The sequence below is a fragment of the Heptranchias perlo genome, chromosome 15 (genome assembly GCF_035084215.1).
Source record: "Heptranchias perlo isolate sHepPer1 chromosome 15, sHepPer1.hap1, whole genome shotgun sequence".
Taxonomy (NCBI): Eukaryota; Metazoa; Chordata; class Chondrichthyes; order Hexanchiformes; family Hexanchidae; genus Heptranchias; species Heptranchias perlo.
The window spans coordinates 39,963,955-39,985,397 of record NC_090339.1 but is presented as its reverse complement, the minus strand read 5'-3'; the positions used below and the strand labels follow the sequence as shown (position 1 = coordinate 39,985,397).

Here is a 21,443-nt window from a genome sequence, read left to right as displayed (position 1 = left end):
TGATAAATATTGGCCAGGACTCCCCTGCACTTCTTCAAAGTAGTGCCATGGAATCCTTTACATCCACTTGAAAGGGTGGACAGGACGTCGGTTTAACCTCTCATCCAAAAGGTGGCACACTCCGACAGTGCAGCACTCCCTCAGTACTGCATTGAAGTGTTAGCCTAGATTCTGTGCTCAGGTCTACTGGAGTGGGATTTGGAACCCACAACCTTCCTGAGACTCAGAAACAAGAGCACTACCACTGAGCCATGGCTAACACCAAGGAGGAGCAGAAGGGTCAGAGGAGGAGAGATTGAACCTTAAATGCCCTATTCAGACATGTCTTTATGCTGATAGTCATGTATTCAAGGCCAGGTCCTTTCCTTTGGACCTGTCTGAAGAAATCTGCCAGCACCGATTTAGATTCCCAAAGTAAGTTATCACTGAACTCTGCACACTCCTGCAGTAAGAATTGGAGACCAGTTCCAGAATAGGAACAGTTTTGTCATTGGCTGTTAAGGGTTACAGCAAATTACCACAAAAGCATAGCAACATCGATTGCATTCATGCAGCTACACATAACCCTTGCCCAAACACAGCATCATTCACGACTAGAAAGTGCTACCAATCCATCAATATACAGTTAATCTGTGACCATAAGAACAATTATGTATGTTAATGTACATTTCCCTGTCAGCTGTCATGTTTCATTGTTCCTGCGGTAGCCAACAGTTCGCAATGTATATGAAGGGTCAAGAAGATCCTAATTGACCATTTGATGTGGAAACATGGTACAGCAAAATAGAAGAAAATCAGCAGGCCTGTGTATTTACAAAGATCATCATTTGACAAAGTTTCCTGCATTCTCCTTCTGTGGTGGTGTGCCAGGTTTACAGAGAGAAACAATGAATAAGGTTGGCAAAACAATCATGTCGTTTCATGTACGTTCACTTAATTCGGCGAACTTGCGTAAGCCAAAAAAATTCTTCCTCTTCTGCTTCCAGGTTTGGGTCATAGGCATAACTGCATTGATATATTCTGTACAGTTCTATTCATACTATTTTAGCAGTACTCTTTATTGCCCTCTCTTCCACGAAGGCCACTTTCAGTAGGACCTCCAGTGCTTGATTGCTGAATACCACTCTTCTGTGCTGAGTCATTTTTTGTTCAATATGAAATATAGCTTTGTGGGCAGCCAGCAGCCTTTAAGAGCTGCTATTGCTAAAAAACATGTCTCATGAACTTGGCACAGTCTTCTAGTATCAAAATATGGCAATGAGTTTACCTTATATTATGGGCAAGATCAACTCATTCAGGTAGAAGCAGTACCTCAAGAGCAGCAATTCCAGCAGCATTAAGCCTGGACCTGCATTATCAGCACTCATGCGTCCACAGTTCTAACCAAGCTTATCGTTATACAAGATCTTTTTAATAAACAGTTTAATTTCAATATAGATTATTCAAGTTCATGTATTGAGCGCATGTGCATCTTGCTCCTCTTCTTTGAGAGTCAGCTGGCCAATCGTTCAATGAAATTTGACATACTATACTGAATGGAAAATATTTTAGGTGCTTTGCTCCAAAAAATTCAATGAATGATTCCCTGCCTGTGGGATCTTTTCAACCCTGAACTCTGCCAGCTGTCTCATTGCAAGAAAAAAAGTCAGCTGCTGTGGACTCTCAACAGTGAGACACAGATGAGTGACGACTATGTTTGTGCAAGTTGTTCAGGCTCAGACAGTAAATGCCATTATGCTTTGCAGCTATAGAATCCCTTTCTGATGAGCTATTCGTCAATTTTATCAGTCTAAGATCAGTGCACTGCTATTTTTCACATATTTGAACTGATGTAGACGACAGTTGTACAGTATCACTAGTCTGAGGAGTGTACAGAGTGTGAAGTACAGGCAGCAAGACCAAAGTAATGCTGTGGACTGAGATTTGCAATGCACTGAGATTTGCACTCTTCCCTCCAGAAGAAAGCTCTGCACATGCATGTACTTATATACTTGCGCAGAGTTCCACTTTCACGCCAGTAAATTTTTAATGTTTTGAGAGCAGGGGTGGAATTGTTTGCTTTCTTTTAACATTAAAAAGGCTCTACAGTAAAGAGGCCCTAAGCACTGTTAAAACCCAGCTTCACACTGCAGTGGAGTTATACTACACACCAGCTTAGACTTCTTGATACTCTTTACCTCAGGCAAGCATGTATGGAGATCCATTATGTTGGATCCTCGCCCACTTTTGCATGCACTCAATTTTCCACTATCATTTCCAATGGAAGTGCCAGCCCATTTTGAAGCCACAATGAGGAAATGATGATGCCATCCTTCCCAGCTCCTATCTACCCATTTGACCAAGTAGCATTGTATACTGAAGCTTCACTTTACAAAGAAAGCTGTTAAGAGTTATGCCATATGCTGCAAGCAAATTTGCAGCCCACTTCCACCATATGCGCTACACTGTCAGTGATTGGTAAGGTCACCACCCCCCCTTAACTTTTGTATCAAGGCGCCATTCCAGGCTGTCAGTGGAGACAACTGTAACACAAGCCAAACAGGTGTGCTTGATACATCAAGAAAGTTATGATGCATTGTTGTCCAGAGCTAACAATTTCACCCAGGGGCAACCAACACTAACATGACAGAAGACTCTTGGAATTGAGGTGGCCATCATTTCATGGCAGCCATGTCCCAAGATAGATCTGCTGAAGGCTGCAGCACTTGTCTGTCTACATGGCAATCTGACTTCATGCTCTTTCAACCATGTGCAGGCATTGGAGGAAGTGGGCTACAGAGATTGTAAATACTGAAATCCTGAGAGAAAACAGCACCATCCATCCCATTCCTGCTATGCCTCCAATACTGGGCACTGTCCCTGCAGATTCACTGATCTGTGGGAAAACAGACCTAATGGTGCCAATGAGATCATGAAGCCCCTATCTGTATCCCAGCCCCAATGACTCGAATGCTAGAAGAGGCAGCCCTCTGCAATCTGGCACCCAGGCATCCATGACAGCAGATAGAGCATTCATGGAGGAAGCACAGACTTCTGTTAGAGCCCCTATCATGGGGACCTCTGCTGCAGATGACACTAGACCAGCCACACATTCCAAGGATGGCAGTAATGTTGCAAAAGCCATCTATCAGAGAATCACACACGCAGATAATGGATTTCTCCACTCACACAACCATTAGCGACACACTGGCAAATAAAGGCCACAGTGCCTGCACATACACTTGATGCTCTGCAAACAGCCTTCCTTGAAAAGTAAGACCAATGAGACCTGAATGACCAGACTTTTCAGCCAATGGATGATATATCCTAAACCTCTGGTCAGCAACATATTCCTCCTCATATGTCACCACCAGCTGCTCCTGCTCAGTCATTGCTCTGTGCATCACCCAGTGCACTCCCCTCTGTGTCTCATTCTCCCAAGTGGCTGACATGCTTGGTACAGTACATTATGGAAGTTGTGGCTGGCTCCTCTTACCTTGCCAGTCCTGGTAAGATCATAGAATTATATACAATGTACAGCACAGAAAAAGGCCATTCAGCCCAACAGGTCTATGCCGGTGTTTATGCTCTACACGAGCCTCCTCCCTCCCTACTTCATCGAACCCTATCAGCATTTTTTTCTATTCCTTTCTCCTTCTTGAGTTTATCTAGCTTCCCCTTAAATGCATCTATGCTAGTCACCTCAACTACCCCTTGTGGTAGTGAGTTCCACATTCTAATCACTCTCTGGGTAAAGAAGTTTCTCCTGAATTCCCCATTGGATTTATTAGTGACTATCTTATATTTATGGCCCCTAGTTCTGGTCTCCCCTGCATATGGAAGCATCTTCTCTACATCTACTCTATAAAACCCTTCCATAATCTTAAAGACCTCTATCAGGTCACCCCTTAGCCTTCTCTTTTCCAGAGAAAAAAGCCCCGGCCTGCTCCATCTTTCATGATAGGTATAACCTCTCAGTTCTGGTGTCAGCCTAGTAAATCTTTTTTGCACCTTCTCCAGTGCCTCTATCCTTTTTATAATAACAGACGAGAACTGTTTACAGTACTCCAAGTGTGGCCTAACCAAGGTTCTATACAAATTTAACATAACTTCTCCGCTTTTCAATTCTGTCTCTCTAGAAATGAACCCCAGTGCTTGGTTTGCTATTTTTATGGCCTTATTAATCTGTGTTGCTACTTTCAGTGATTTGTGTACTGTACACCCCCAGATCCCTCTGCTCCTCTACCCCATTTAGATTCTTATTATCCAAGCAGTAAGCAGCCTTTTTATTCTTCCTACCAAAATGTAATACCTCACACTTATCTATATTGAAATTCATTTGCCAATTCCGCACCCATTTTGCAAGTTTATTGATGTCTTCCTGTATTTTGTCGCAGTCCTCCTCGGTATTAACTATACTCCCTAATTTGGTGTTGTCTGCAAATTTTGGAAATTGTACTTCCGATTCCAGAATTCAAATCATTTATGTAAATGGTGAACAACAGTGGTCCTAGCACCGATTCTTGTGGTACACCACTTCCCACCTTTTGCCAGTCTGAGTAACTACCTTTAACCACTACTCTCTGTTTTCTGTTTCATAGCCAGTTTGCTAGCCTTTCTGCTACTTGTCCCCTGACTCCACATGGTCTGACCTTAGTCATGAGTTTACTATGTGGTACCTTATCGAAGGTCTTTTGAAAATCTAAATATTTGAACATCTACTACATTACCCTTGTCTACTCTTTCTGTTACTTCTTCAAAGAATTCAATAAGGTTGGTCAAGCATGACCTTTTGAAATCCATGCTGACTATTCTTTATTTATTTTCGGTTTCTAGACATATTTTTCTGGAAAAAGTCATGTGTGCACTGTTACTATTGGCACTGACTGCTCCTGCCACCTGCTTTCACTGATACTGTAATAAAAACAGAAAATGCTGGAAATACTCAGCAAGTCAGGTAGTGTGTGTGGAGAAAGAAGCTGTTGGTGTGAATGGAGGAATCCACTATCTGCATGTGTAGTTCCTTGATAGATGGCTTTCACAGCATACTGTGCTGTTCTCCCTTTGGACTGTGTCACTTCTTGCCAAACAATACCTCCCTCCTTTCCCAGACTTCATGGAGAAGCACGTCCTTTTCCGTAACATTTTAAGCCTTTTCTTTTAATCTAATACTATCCTTAACTTCTTTAGTTAGCCACAGATGGATCACTTTTCCCATGGAGTTTTTATTCCTCAAGGGAATGTATATGCATTGAGAATTATGAATTATTTCTTTAAATGTTCGCCATTATTATCTACCGTCATATCTTTTAATCTAATTTCCCATTCTACCTTAGCCAACTTGCCCCTCATACCTACGTAATTGGCTCTGTTTAAATTTAAGACCCTAATTTCAGACTTAACTGTATCACTCTCAAACGCAATATGAAATTCTATCATATTATGGTCACTCTTCCCCAGTGGATCCTTAATTATATGATTACTAATTAACCCTGTCTCATTACACAATACTAGGTCTAATATAGCCTGATTCCTAATTGGTTCCTCAACATATCATTCTAGAAAACTGTCTCAAATGCATTCCATGAACCCGTCCTCCAAACTACTTTTGCCAATTTGATTTGCCCAGTCTATATGAAAATTAAATTCCCCCATGATTATTGCATTACCTTTGTTACATGCTCCTCTAATTTCCTGCTTTATACACTGTCCAACACTATAACTATTGTTAGTCAGCCTGTAAACTACTCTCACCAGTGTTTTCTGCCTCTTGTTATTTTTTAGCTTCACCCATATTGATTCTACATCCTGATTTTCTGAGCTAAGATCATTCTCACTACTGCCTTTTTCTCATCCTTTATTATCAGGGCTACCTCCCGCCTCCTTTTCCATTTTGTCTGTCGTTTCTAAAATTCCAGTACCCTGGAATATTTAGTTCCTAACCTTGGTCACCCTGCAACCACATCTCAGTAATGGCTACTAGATCAAACCCATTTATCTCTATTTGTGCCATTAATTCATCTATCTTGTTACAAATGCTTCGTGCATTCAGATAGTGCTTTTAATTTTAACTTTTTACTATTTTTCCCTATGACCATAGTCACTAATGTCCTATTACCTTTGTTAAAACTCTGTCCCTTCCTGACATACTCTGTTTGATTTTACCCAAAACACTACTCTGCTCTACAGCCTTGACTTTTCTCTTTAGATTTATAAATTTACCCTTACCTGAACTCTCCCTCTCTCATTGGTTTAAAGCCCTACTACCCTAATTATTCAATTCGCTAGGATATTGGTCCCAGCCCAGTTTAAGTGGAGCCTGTCCTAACGGAACAGCTCCCTCTTTCCTGCGTACTGGTGCCAGTGCCCCATGAATTTTTTTTATTCGTTCATGGGATGTGGGCGTCACTGGTGAGGCCAGCACTTATTGCCCATCCCTAATTGCCCTTGAGAAGGTGGTGGTGAGCCGCCTTCTTGAACCGCTGCAGTCCTGTGGTGAAAGTTCTCCCACAGTGCTGTTAGGGACTTCCAGGATTTTGACTCAGCGACGATGAAGGAACAGCGATATATTTCCAAGTCGGGATGGTGTGTGACTTGGAGGAGAACGTGCAGGTGGTGTTATTCCCATGTGTCCGCTGCCCTTGTCCTTTTAGGTGGTAGAGGTCGCGGCTTTGGGAGGTGCTGTTGAAGAAGCCGTGGCGAGTTGCTGCAGTGGATCCTGTGAATGGTACACACTGCAGCCACGGTGTGCCAGTGGTGAAGGGAATGAACATTTAGGGTGGTGGATGGGGTGCCAATCAAGCGGGCTGTTTTGTCCTGGATGGTGTCGATCTTCTTGAGTGTTGTTGGAGCTGCACTCATCCAGACAAGTGGAGAGTATTCCATCACACTCCTGACTTGTGCCTTATAGATGGTGGAAAGGCTTTGGGGAGTCAGGAGGTGAGTCACTCGCCTAGTAACAGTGATGTTGCAGAGGCTATTCCCCCTCATCACGTGATAGGGCTCGAGCAATTTTGGCAATCAATACGACAAGTGCTTTTGTTTTGGTACGAAAACCACCTCCGCAGGTATTAATACTCAAGCTTTGTAATGCTTATAATTTACCCACACGTTAATTTGGTGCATTTAGCTTGATATTAGGTAACAACAAAATCAGGGGGCATGATTTTCACACAGAGCTGGGAAGGGGGCAGGGGGAGGGGGGGGGGTGAAATTCTAAACAGGACACCCAGACGTATGGCTTTCCTAGACAGCCTTATGATTTTAATGTAAGGATGTCATTTTTTTTTCCTGGTTTCCCGTCCGACATACCAGCCTGACGGGCTGTCTCTCAAGCGGACATGATCGGGTAAGTGTTAGAGAAGGAGTCGGGTCAGTCAATAGGTTGGGGGGGGGGGGGGGGGGGGGGTATGTGGGCGTCGGTCGGGTCGGTGGTTGGGGGGGAAAGAGTGGATGCGGGGGGCGCTCCAGGTTGGCTTGTTGGGCCTGCTCCTCTAGGCCCACAAGCTGTGCTATGAAAGGCGCTGACCTGCAGTTTCAGGCCTTCTCATCTCCTCTCATGGGGCCTGAGGGAGAAGGCCTGGGAATCCCGGCCCCCAGAGGCTAAAACCAAAAAAGCTTTGAAAATGGTTGCCTGCAGTCTCCTTAAAAGCTTTTAATGCCCGTCCCGCCTCAGTGAAAACCAGAAATGGGCGGGTTAGAGACAGGTTTTAGATTTTTGCAATTGTTACTGCCCCCTGCCTTCAACCCACCCGTTTTTCCAGGCTAAAAGCATGCCCAGCGTTAGCCGTGATGTCCTTTTTGTTCGAAAGTGTGTGTAAACATTATTATCCAAGCTGACACATGACTTATGATCACAAGGTACTGTAGGACAGTTGGAACCCACAACCCAATAAATTAGCACCTTCAGGAGTGGGGAGAAAATTGGACAAAAAAAATTTAGGACAAGCAGCTAACCTATCATCACCCGAAATTTAATCAAAGAATCCTACACAGGTTACATTGGCATCTTATACTTTTAATACATTTACAAAAAGAACAACATCTCACTGCTTAAAAATACAAGTACAAGAATCAAAAAAGATAAATCACATAGTGCTGGTACAAAATATTCAATGACAACAATTTCCAAATATTTAAAACTATAGGTTACCATTAATATATTGAAAAATGGCTCAATTCACAATGGCTTGATTAAAAGGACTGAGCAACTATCTCACTCATTCCCTTTCAGGGCACACAAATGAACAAAAGTGGTTTTGTAATATTTACATACATATTCAATTATTACAGATCTCCTCTCAATGAGTCAGTTGGTAAGGACATGTCGTTGAACCATATAGACCAGAAGGTCTCAGGTTCCATTTCCGCTTTGCGCTGAGTTAGATAATCTCAACCAGGCTACAAGTTGCCTCAGCACCCTTGGATAAGGAGAAATACACACAGGATTCCCATTCCTGATAACTATCCAGTGATCCATACTGGGATATATGTGCGTGGATGATGCGAGGTCAGGATTGGGTTTGGCTGTGATGTCCCTTATGATTAAATAGCCTGCCCAGCCTACTCTTGCTGCCTAGGGTCTTGTTGGGCAACCAACCGCATCCAGCAGCTGTGAAACTATCCTCCAATAAAAAAAGGCCCCTTCAATAGGAGGGGAGAAAAACTGACAAGAAAAAAAAATTACAAATCTGCTGCTGAAATTGGTTTTAAATACAAAATTATATGGTATTGCCTTGTTTCCCCCCAAAAAAGATACATTTAATTTAATTAAAGACCACAGCCTTGGAATTCAATGGTGCTAAGGGTCCAATATGGCAGGTGGTATGTGCCGCTTATTTACGGCAAAAGTGTGCCGCCCACCATATTGGTTAGGACTGCTCAGTAGGTGTCCAGTGCCCGCACCTGAAACGGGCTTTAGGCTGATTGCATACACAAATCGGGGGCCTAATGCCTGTTTCTGGCCCCTTTGCCAAATTGGTCTGTGAATGTCCACAGCATGGCCAACATGACTTTTTTTTGTTTTGGGGGGTGAGGGTTGGTGGTGGTGAAGGGGTTTACTAATACCCAGATCAAAGGCCTATTGAGTAATGAAATGAAACAGCACATGTACCAGTATATTCGATAACAAACAGAATATTAAACATTTTTGAAAGAAAATCATTTATTTGTACAAACCATGCCAGGTTCTACAACCAAAAGTGTAATCTTATTACCTTCTCATTTGATGTAATACTATATTTGAATAATTACAGAAGTCCCCAAAAAAGTTTAAGAATTTTCTTGACTATACTAATCGTATTAATACGTGTGACAGGAGATGCCAGAACAAAACTTCACCCTTCTGATTTTGGGGAAAAAGGAAATTCCTGTACAGGCTTTTTTCCTGCAGAAGTAAGCTGAAAGACTACTGTTGAGATAATCTTGTGACAAAAACTGATTAATCGAATCCTACTCATTTATAGGAAGACTCATTTAAAAAGACAACTTATTTAGATGCCTCTTACAAGTAAACTTGATTCTTTTAAAGTGGTTTCTGATCAGTCACACTCATCACGAATCTCACTAACATCTTCCAAATGTTGACTGCTCTGGATCAATTCCTCACTTCTAAGAACCTAAGCATCACCATACCAGCTTTTGCTGTTGGTAGTGATATTATTGTTCAGAGATTGTGCATTATTTATTATCACAAAGGGGAGGAGAGGGCAGACCAAACTATAATTTGCATAATGTTTTTAGATTAAGACTAACTTCCTACACCCTACCCTGTCCCCTACATGGTCCTTCCTTATCATCTGAAAACAGTACATTTTAATACTAACTCAGGAGTTTCCCAATGATCTAGTGGGTAAAGCCATCAAATGGGTAGCACTAAGCCATACAGACCATTAAGTCCCAGGTTTGATTCCCAGTTTGTGCTGAGTTAACCTGGGTATGAGAACATCTGGAGGTGGCAAGAGAGAAAGAAAAAAATGCAAATCAGCCTGCGTTCCTGCTTGCAATTTCGATCCAGTGACCAGAGCTGGAAAGTTCATCGACATAGAGGACAGAATAAGATTGTGCTGGCTTTCTACATTTGGCCTCAGTGCCCCTGAGCTAGAAAGGAAGGAACATAGCTCATCATTACTAAGTAATCTCTGCTGGACAGTGCACCTGTGTGGATGTCATGTGAGGACAGCATCTGGTTTGGCTGTGATGTTCCAATGGTCGAATAAATTGCCAATGCTCACCGTCTCATGCTCACATGGAGAACAAAAACTTAGGCAAATACTGGAGAGCACCAGTGGCCTGTCAAAAGATGCCCCCAGCAGTCTGTCTTCAGGAGAGAGGAGGAGAATTATCAAAAAAAAACTGTAGTTAGTGTTGCCTAAAGTTTTGGTTTAAGACTGCTGAGCAAATTGAAATATCAGTTTAATGTTAAAAGCACAGACTTTCCTCAATAGCAAATTTTATCTGTTAGGCAACTGATCTATACACACTAGCGAGGTCCCAGTTCGACCCACATCCTGTGCTGTTCGTTGATATCAGGCAGTTGGCAGTAAGGGTTGTACAAATAGCATTACCCCCGTCGGATGAGAAGAGGAAAAATCGGCAATGGTTCCCCCTCTGATCACTAACTGTTGATTCCTACTGGAAGTGCACAAGTATAAACATTGGCAGAGGTCAGGATGAGGTTTAACTGTGATGTGTCCTTCTCACCAAATGTGGTCATATAGTCCACCAACAATCACCATCAAGACTCACATGAATAGTGTGGATATCTGATGCTTGTGGAACCATACTCTGTCAAGGAATGAACAGGATAGGAGGGGAGGGGATAAAATTGGCAAGATAAAAATACACAGGCAACAAATAGCCTTTCAGCTCACCCTGAATTGATTTCTAGGAAATAAAATCTAAACTAAAGTTTAAATTTATTTTCTTTCAGCCATGAACATTTGCAGGGCAGTATTGAAGAAATTAGCTGTCAGGTTTTTTTAAATCTGCAAGAATTACATTAAGTTGAACTATGCAATGGAATTACATGGATTTTTGGAGCAGGTTGAAGCGGAGAAGGTACAAAACAGGAAGAGTCTTTTTAATGTCTGTACATACAGGACCAACATATTACAGGCAAGTGAAACAAGTATTAAAGTAACAAAAGTTCAGTTTTGTGTGGGATATAATTAAATATCACAATCATACAAGAAGCAGTAGTTTCACAATATTAGAAACGGCTTAGAAAAATGCATTTTTAAGCTGATCTTTACCAAACTTCTAATGATTTTGATATTACAACACGGTACTATGGTCACAAATCTAGAGGTCAATTTTGTTCATTTGCTGAATAATTGCACAAAGCTTGAGCAGCAACGGCAAGCCTTCCCTTTTCGAACAATATGCAATAATAATAGCTACACTAGTGTGTTTGGTTTATGTCTCATCAATTCTCCTGTGATAGGCACCTTGCTATCACATAGAAGCAGCTCATACAGAGCAGATAACACAAATAAAATGATGGTCTGCAATCAAACGACGTCACAATAAACTCAATTTTAAAAATATAATCGTCCCTTCACTGACTACATGTCAATTTAAAACTCTTATTGATCGATTCTGGTCTGAAAAATAAATAATCTGGAGAAATTAAGAATCATTCATTTTCTACAAAATCTCATTGTTTGCCTTCATTTTGGGCAAATTTTCATGGTACTGTACTTTTTAAACACTATTCAAAAGTCTACTAAATTCCAAATGGTACTGTCCCTAAAATGGTTAAGGAAGGAGTACATAGGCAAGATGGATGGTTAACTGAGCCAGTTAAACCAGAAGGTCTCAGGTTCAATTCCCAGTCAGTGCTACGCTAGCTGATTTCACCTAGGATGGTAGGAGAGTGTTACAATTGGCCTAAACACCCCGTCTGAGGGAGGAAATGGGAAAGTCACTCTCAGTTTTTGCTCCTGATTGCAATCCAAGGATCCCTGCTGGATTGTCTGTGTGTCTGTGTAAATGTCAAATGAGTACAGAATCTGTCTCCCTCCCACCACTAGTTGATTAGCCTGTTGATACTGTTTAGACTCATACATGAAGTAATGCTACGTGGGTGATGTATGGGCAGAGTAGATATGTACCCTGGTACTGAACCCAGCACTGGTTGTTACTTTCAGGAAAGGAGGCAAGAAAACTGGAAGGCAAACAAAGATTAACAAAAACTTCCACAGCTTTTCCTTTGACATTTTAGCTCCTATAAAGTTATTAGGTACCCAATAATCCCACTGACAGAAAATGTCTAACTCAAAAATTGATATGTAAAATTGTATATAAACCATACATTCTTGTATCCAAACTATTTAGCACATTTACGATATTTATATGCTACATTAAAACAGTTGTCTTATGTATCCTTCAAAAGAATTTACTAAAAGCAAAACATCCCCTTTCCCCACCAATTATGGTTGCCAAAACACAAATTAATCTGATCTTACTTTAAATTTTTAAAAAATCCCTCCTCTGATCCAACTAGCTTCAACTGACAGTCAACAGTTTTAGATAAAGTGGTGGGAATTCTTCTCATTTGCACCAATATGATCTCCTTATACGAGTGGGAGACCAGGAGAGAAGGACCGGGCTAAATGAGTGCACTCCCCAACGTGAGCTACAGTAACATCCATCCAGCAATCACTTGTGTATAAGCAAGCGGCCTACTTTCAACCCATAAACATGAACCAAATGTCTAGTCTTACACACGTATATATGCACAAACAAATATAAAATTCTAATCATGACAATTTTATGACCTATTTCAAATTATATGATCTAAGTCTAACCATTGTTCATACACTTTCTGCAGAGCACACTATGGGACTTTAAGTAATCTTGAAGAAAAAGCCATTAGAGAAGCTCAAAATCTACAACACTGGTGGTATTTTTCTTCCTGTTTAATTTTAATTATTTGCTGTTAGCATGACTCTCATCGAAAATTTGCCACTGACAGCACACGACGTTATAAAGGCTGAGAATTCTACACATCTAACATTATCTAGGACACAAATTTTCATGGGTCCAGAGAGCTCCCCACTAAGGAATTGCAACAAATCGCCTCTATGCTATTGGCTCTTTAGTGCACTCAATAGGAACTGGCAATGAGGAGCAGTGATGGCTATTCTAGCTGTGTTGTAGGTTGGTGTAGCGGCCCGGAAAGGGACGAAGAAACTTTTGCATTGCAATAACTGGAGGCTCACTTTCAGACAATAAATCATAGAAAACAATAAACCAAACATGTTATAAAAAAATAAAAGTTTTATGACAACCTATCTAATATTAAAGATTAGAAAATAAACTTTTTGTTGGGTCCCATGAAGGCAAGTTTCCTCATGATGTCCAGTAAAGTAAGAAGTAAGCACTGACTAGCATTTTTTTTTTGCAAATATAGCACCACGACTACTTTTGGAACAGGCAAAATGTGAAGTGATAATGTCCCACAGTCACTCAAAGAGCTGTGAAATTTTTGGCGAATCACCAATACCATTCATAATTAATAGAATACTAGTACAACCCAATTGCAAAAACATCTTTCAAAAACGATGTAAAATACAACTTTCTCCAGTGACCTAGCCCGTAAAGGGTCTCCTCGCCCCAAGGTGGCTCTAAGCCATCAGAGACCAGAAAGCCCTGGATCAATCCCCCCCGCTCTGTGCAGAGTTACTTGGTCTCAGTTGGAGCTGCAGTTGGCCATAGAAATGTGCCAGAGCTCCTGTCCCTAATACTAAGCAGTAATTCTTGCTGGGAAATGAGTGTGACAGATTTGTTGCGAACAGGATTAAACTCAAATGTGATACCTTCCTTGGAGAATAACTTGTCATTTGGCTTAACATGGAGAATGGGCACTTAGGCAGGATATCAGAGGGCTGATGGCAACCATGGAACCATATCAGACAAAGAGTAATAGAAAGGCAGAAGAGGGGAGAAAACTGGGGAAAAAGATTAAAAAGGGAAATGCAATCATAACAATCTGTTTATTCATTAGAAAGTATTTAAGTCTAAAACTTTTAAGAATTTCCAATTTAGAAAACATATTGGTCAACTACTCAAAGTTACAAAGCAGCCAGAATAGGTTTCTAAAAGGCCCATCACTGGTTTCTTCAGTAGCAAAACTCAAACACTACAATGAAGCCACTTATTGAGATTGGTCCTTTAAAGTCGAAGAAATACAATACTGCTAGGAGTACGTCAGAAATTCAGGTGCAAAGTGACACAATTTCCCATCAGTTATGGATGGTCGCCCCATAATTTCCACGATGTGCTCCTGGCGAGTGAGGATCAACACCAGGAGCGTGATTTTATAAAATTATCCTTCTGAAGCACATCCTACCATTTAAGCAGCCAGATTCCCTGACAGATCCTAGAATATCTTCCCTTTGTTAAAAAGCTATTTCTTGGCATTTTCCCTTTCTGACACACTTTTACAGAATGATATAAAATATCAAGAACAAATACATTTGTGAACAAACACATACAATTTGCTCAGAAATGTGTAGAATTATTTTTCTATCATCTCTTGGAATATTTGAAGGTTTTCCTCATCTACTTGTACGTTCAACTTGACTAACCCAAGGGAGTCAACGTGATGCAAAGTAGGTTGATGTGTAAATGATGAAGAGTCTGTTACATTTTCCCTTTCTTTGCTCCCATCAGCAACAGATTCTATTACCTCCTCTGTGCCATTTGCTAACGGAATTTTCTGTTCTTCCATATAGTCCTGAGGAGCACCAAGTACTTGGGGCTGAGAAGAGTCTTCCTCAATAGAAAGTTTCATAGGTAAAATAAAGGTAGCATCAGAGTGTGATTCATCCAATTGAATTAGTTTCTGCATCAAGAAAAAAGCATCAGAAAAGCAACGATGCACATTAACTCAAACTCCATACCCAAAAAATCTAATTATAGAAAGACATACAATGATTTACATATTGGTAGAGCGTTCCACATTTTCCTAACACAGCATTGGCATAACAAGTGTCAGCATCAGTATGACCATGTTCTCGTTCCACTTTTGAAGACATGCCGAGGGTACAGTTTAACGTGATCCAAATGGGCAATAGATTGCCCATAACCAAAGACATGGTCTAGGAACTCTAGTTCAGCAATTAATGATCAACTCTGTATTTGAACTGATGCATAACAGGACAAAGTTTCAGTAATAGTGTGACAAGAGTTCCATAGGCAAGAGAAGCTCTATGTGAAGTTTTGTCACTAGCAATTTGTGGACGTTTAGGATGGATATATAAGGAGGTCCTGCTACTCCTCCTATACTCCTGGTATAATCATAAGGTCTGGTTTAAGCACTGGCACTAATTCAGGTGTTCACCAGATATGCAAGCAGTCAGATTCTCAATGACGATATGTCCTGTAGAAAACTGAAGACGGCATTGATGGCATGTAAGACCAGCTTTCTTGATATCCCAATCTTCCATTATCTTTGCTATTTGCCCGCCAATTGTAGATTGTGTGCAATTACCAAGCCCAGAGTAAAAGCCTGTAATTGAAAAGGATTTGCAACCATCCCAGTACATATGGGTGGGCAAAAACATGGTCTGTATTTTATGACCATACTGACTTGGCATTCTGAGTTTTGCATACACCTCTGCCCAATTGTCTCAAGGTGTTGCTAAAGATAAACATCCATTTATCATTTCATATCCAATTCTGGAGTTCATCAGATATGCCAGAAACAGAGAGATTCTCAACAAGGCTGGAATGTCAAAATATCAAAATGCCATGGGTTGCTACTCTAGCTTTGTACTAGGCATGAAGAAACTGTTCCATTTCTGGACTGCAAGACTGACCAATTGTCTGAAGCTATTGTGTGCTGCAAAAGTTTCTTATTCATTAACCTTAAGCTTAACAGTAGGCATACTGATCAGTAATTACCAGGATTATACCTTAATCCTCTCTTGTGAAGGTTCCCATCAACAGTTCACCAAGTTTATCCAATGGGTAGTGAACCATGCACAGGTGGTAGGGGGACTACCATTGACTTTAAGGCTTCCATACTTCAGAGGGAAAAATTAGACAGAGTTCTGGCTCCTGATTGCTATTCAGCAATGCACTGCTGGAAATGTGCAAGAATGGACATCATGTAAGGACAGTTGCATAATCTGCTGACAATTACTATCAGGGCTGACACATCTTATGGATAAGATACCTGCCATAATTTGAATTCCTGTGAACTGTTGGGAATGCAAACTTATTAGACAGAAAAGAATTCTTGAAAGGCATGAAAAAGGACAAGTTAGTGTCAGAAGAAAACTGTTTCTCATTTGCAAGAGCAGCATGAATGTGAATAAGACAGACCAAATGAAGGCAATACTATATATAGAGACAGAAATTAGTAGAAAATACAGATTTTTTTTTTAAATAAAGAAGGCATCCCTAATTAATTCATCCCCTGGATTTTGTAGGAACAGGGCCCTGTAAATTGCCCAAAGGATGCCTTCAAGATTTCTAGGAGAAATGCCCTAAAAGAGAGTTCAGCTTACTGGAAATATGAGAGATTGGACATCATGTGAAGACAGATGGATAGTCTGCTCAGCTGTCGAATTGAACGCTGGGAAAAGGCTTTTAGCTAACATAAGGGAGGCTAATTTAAACCATCACCCAGGCTTTTGGCCATGGAAGTTCCCAGATAATTTGGCCATAAAAATCTTCTAACGTTAAGGACATAAAGCAATGAAAGCTATGGAGGGTCCTAGGTAATAACCTAACAAAAAAGTACTTATACTACAGACATTTCTTACTAGTACAAGACCCTATTATCCCTAGCTCAGGTCGCGAGTGGAACATCTAAATGGAACATAAACATGTTACTTCTCCCCATTTGTGTGAAAAAAAGAGAAATGCAAGATTGATGGGGAAATGGTTGAAAGAATTTGTAGATACAAGTATGTCTTGCTTGCCATGCCCCAGTGACTCGATGACAGTCACAGGACTCCACATTTACATGGTTTGATTGGCGGAAGGGGGGAAGAGGGGAGGTGAGCACAGGTGTCACCATGATTAATGAATGAATATAGGGAGACTTCCCTTTGAAATTAAGATATAAAAGAGAGGGCTATTACACCCTTCTAGTGGTAGACAATCAGTAGTCAGTAGTAGTAGCAGTCGCAGTCAGAAGTAATCTTTTTCCAGACAGAGCAAGCTGTCTTTGTCTTTGTAGAAGTAGCAATCTCTCCATTAGTTCACTTTGGTTCTCTATGTTCTGTAAGATGCAGTGTGTCTTTACAGGTATAGTGTATAAGGACATGAAGTAAAATACTGAGTTAGCTGTGAAGCTGTACTAACCAGTTGGCGACAGAAAAAGAGGTCAGCACACGAGAGAGAGAGAGAGACTGAAGGGGGGGGGGGGGGGGGGGGGGGGGGGTTGGTGGCATGAGAGACGGGGGCTCGCGCATGCGCAACGGAGGGGACCCGCCCACGATTGTGTGACGGGGAGGTGTCCGCGCATCAGAGGGGGCATGCCTGCAAAACAGAGCGAGGGGTGGCTGCAAGAACCCAAGAGCAAGAGCGAGCACGAGACTGCAATTGACAGCTCACACGTGAGCAAGTGGGGGGTCGGCCGCAAGGGTGCGGGGGCGCAGCCGCCAGAGGGGCTCGCGCGAGAGCAAAATGGGCCTGTGAAGTATGAGAGAGCATGCAAGAGACTGTAAACAAGAGTGCGCATGAGAGTGAGACAGTGCGCGTTTCTACATATATACGAATGTGTGTGCGCAAGCTATTCACAGCCTAGCCCAATCCTGTTCTTATTTGATATCCAAGCACACACTTTCAAATGGGACAGCAATCAGGAGTGGAATCATTGATTGACTTTTCCCTCCCTTGAACACAGGCACCGAAGCCAAATGTAGCAACCCAACTCAGTATAGAATGCAAACTGAATCTGGGGCCTCCTGGTTTGTATGTCTTGGTATAACACCGAGCAGTGCCTTTTATCATGGAGCCCCAATGCAGCAATTTTACCTGAGTCAGACCTGCTACAGTTCCCTCCAGCTCGATCTTCTGTTTCATTGAAGCATGTAGACAATCCAGCACCGATTGTTTTGGTTGCATTCCTCTGTCAAAACGGTTATACATACCACACCAGAACCTAGGCAGGAGAGCAGATGAAGTCTTTGTAAAGATAGTGACACTTTAGCAAATGGCAGTAATCTTTCGCAATAAAAAACACTACGTTATATGTTGGTGAACTAATAAAGGCTGAGGATTTTCAAAAATACATGGACCAAAGAGAAACTTGCAAAAGGAACCTTAGAAGATTAAACTTTTTTTTTTATTACAAATCAAAAGTGTGGCAGTAGAAACATTAACAGCGAACATATAAGGGCCTTAATAATAGTGTTTACACTTTTATGGAATTGACAACTAAAACCACTCATTTATATTGATCAAGGTTGCATTGTTTGTTGATGCTCCAATGTACCAAATCAAAGACAGCAGGACAGCTTGACCACAGCCATGGTTGGTGTCCTATAAGGGAGAAAGTAAAAAGCCAGCTGAGTCACCGAGGGATACTCTCACAGCATTAACTCAAAAGCAGCTTCGGCAAAGATGGAACATGCTTACCAATTCTTTCAGTTGGGGTACAATATGTGGTGTAAGTGTTTATTTTTAAAAACTGACATTTAAGAAATAGGGAAAAAATTATTTAATCAGTAGGAAGATAGATGCCGTCAACATTGCACTCTCTTACAAGTATGTAATACAAGGTTGACAAAAATGCTGTACCGTTTCCCCTCACCTCAATTTCCATCCCTCCTTACCTGAAGGTGCTGACTGATACCGAGTATGGTTCCATAGATGCTCTGGTACTGTGCCCAAGTGGCCATTCTTCATGCGCATGTCTAACTCAAATGCGGAGAGCATTGCAGCCAAGCTAAATCCTGTCCTCAACAGAACTCCGCACAGACACAAACACACACATTATTTCCAGCGGGTGTCGTTAGACCATGATCAGGAACAGGAACACTGGCTGGTTTTTCCTTCCCTACAGTTAACTAACTGATTGGTGGCACTAAAATTGTGCCTCTCACCCCCCCCCCCCCCCCCAACTGCAGATGTGGTTGAAATCAGCTAACTCAGCAAAGAACCCAGTGAGCTTCTAGCCTTCTGTTACACGAGGCATTGCCTGCACCCACCAATTGATAAAGAAAGCTTTCTCAAAAATATTTTCTAAAAAACTGTTGCAAGAGATAACAAAGGTACGAAACCAAAAAAAAGTTTTTAAGTTCTTGAGACATACTTACTTAAAGTTAAAAGGAGCAGTATTGGGCTTCAACACAATATTTATTGCACTGGCTTTATATAGGGGATTCTGGTACCGATATTGCTTCTCCATTAGGAATGGCCACAAGGAATGAGTCTTTTCTTGAAGTCTATAAATCACACAAAAAAAAAAAAATTCTAAAATTATACAAGCAATCTTAACATTTAAGTAGACATTTTAAAATGGGTGTGTGGTCACACAGACTTCAATCTTTTAAAAAACAAACCTGGTAGCAATAATGGAAAAGTAACATTTAAGTGCTGCTGCTTCAAATCAAATTTTCCCCCTTTACTCCTGAAGGTGCTGAACTTTAATTGGGAAATAGTTGCACGAGTGCTGCAGCTCTCAGTTATCTCATCCAAATGGCCACTCTGAAAATGTGAGCCTAGACAGCAATTATCGATTGGCTACTCAATTGTGGAGAGCAACATTGGCATGTTCATTCCTGTCCTCACCTGCCATGCACGCACATGCACTTTCTAGGGGAGATCACAATACAGCGTTCAGGAGTGGGACACCTGGGGGTCGATTTTCAGATGGCCGAGTGTTGGGGGCGGGGGGCTCGTAAAATGGGGGAATCCCGGAACGGGTCTGGAGCCCGGCTCCAACCTGCCCACTTCTGGGTTCCCCAATGACGCGTTCGGATGCATGCGCGGCTCCCACATGCGGGTCTCCCACCGGCAATTAAAGCCGGCGGAATGACAATTCACAATTATTTAGATAGTTGAGGTCCTTGACAGACCTCATTGACAGGAGATTTTGGCAGGGGTGCAATTTTCAAGTATCCTCAGCATGTTTCCTGTGCTGTGGGAAACACTCCCTGTTGGAGCAGACGTGTTTCATCCAGCAGCCAGTGGGAGATGCAAAGGATTCTTTGACAGGTTGGGGGGGGGGGGGGGGGGGAACACCTCATTTATTGCAGCAGGGCACTGTCACTTCAGACAAAGTTTTGGCTGCAGCACCTTTGTCTTTCCACTCAAAATTATTAATTTATACCCTAAACTCTGTTGTGCAAACACATTTACCTACTTTGCTGACCCCCTCAAACTCACACCATCAGGATGGGGGGCGCCACAGCTACATTCATCACTTCATCCGAGGGCGAGCAACATCACCAGCCTTGCCAGGCACCCATCCACCTCCGCCACGTGGAGCTCCACAACACAGTGCTGCGCCACACGCCCCTGCACAACAGCACGGAGGGCAACAGAGAGAGCGGTGTTGCAGGAGGCACTACCCTCACCACAGGGTCGACAGACTGAGGCTCAGTGCATACGAAGGCTCAGACTCAGTCGCGGACATCTGCAGTCTCCTTCATGCCGAGCTGCTCCCGGCTGGCCCGAACAGCATCATCTTACCTGTCGCTGTCAAAGTCACCACTGCCCTCAACTTCTTCGCCTCCAGATCCTTTCAGGGTGCCACCGGGGACATTGCTGGGGTTTCTCAGTCGTTTGCACACAAGTGCATAAGGCAGGTCACTGACGGCTAGTTTTGCAGGGCCTCGTACTATATCAACTTCCCCATGGATGACCTCAGCTAGATGGAGAGGGCAGTCGGATTCCACGCTGTGGCTGGCTTCCCACGGGTGCAGGGTGTGATCGATTGCACCCATATAGCAATACGAGCACCTCCACACGAGCCAGGACTGTTCATCAACAGGAAGGGCTATCACTCCATCAACACTCAGCTCATCTGTGACCACCGCAAGAGATTCCTTCAAGTGTGTGCTAAATACCCTGGCAGCTGCCACGATTTCTTCATCCTCCGGGAGTCCAACATCCCGCCCCTCTTCCACGCACCCAACACTCGCAAGGGCTGGCTCCTCGGGGACAAGGGATACCCACTGTGCACGTGGCTCATGACATCTCTGATGAACCCCACCACCGAGCAACAGCGTTGATATAACGACAGCCACATCGCTACCAGGTGTACAATTGAGCATGCTATAGGGCTGCTCAAGATGCGCTTCAGGTGCCTTGATCGTTCTGGGGGAGGGTTTCAATACGCGCCAGAGTGGGACGCATTATAGTCATCTGTTGTGCCATGCACAACGTGGCACAACAGAGAGGGGTGCCGCTGGAGGAGGCCCCATCCACATCTGCCACCCATATTGAGGAGGAGGAGGAGGAGGAGGAGGCCGAGGAGGAGGCAGAGCAACCCATGGGCA

General features: G+C 42.4%; 1 protein-coding gene across 2 annotated transcripts in view; it reads right to left on the bottom strand.

The window, feature by feature from the left end:
* Positions 1–7,975: 7,975 nt before the first annotated feature.
* mtmr8 (myotubularin related protein 8) overlaps positions 7,976–21,443 on the bottom strand; it is a 44,736-nt gene continuing 31,268 nt past the window's right edge. For both annotated transcript variants that reach the window (XM_067997115.1, XM_067997116.1), the window contains 3 exons: positions 19,257–19,385; positions 17,974–18,100; positions 7,976–14,827 (listed from right to left, as the gene is read on the bottom strand). In XM_067997115.1, the coding sequence (XP_067853216.1) occupies positions 14,501–14,827; positions 17,974–18,100; positions 19,257–19,385 (583 nt within the window). In that variant the 3' untranslated portion in view covers positions 7,976–14,500. The remainder of the gene's footprint in view (positions 14,828–17,973; positions 18,101–19,256; positions 19,386–21,443) is intronic.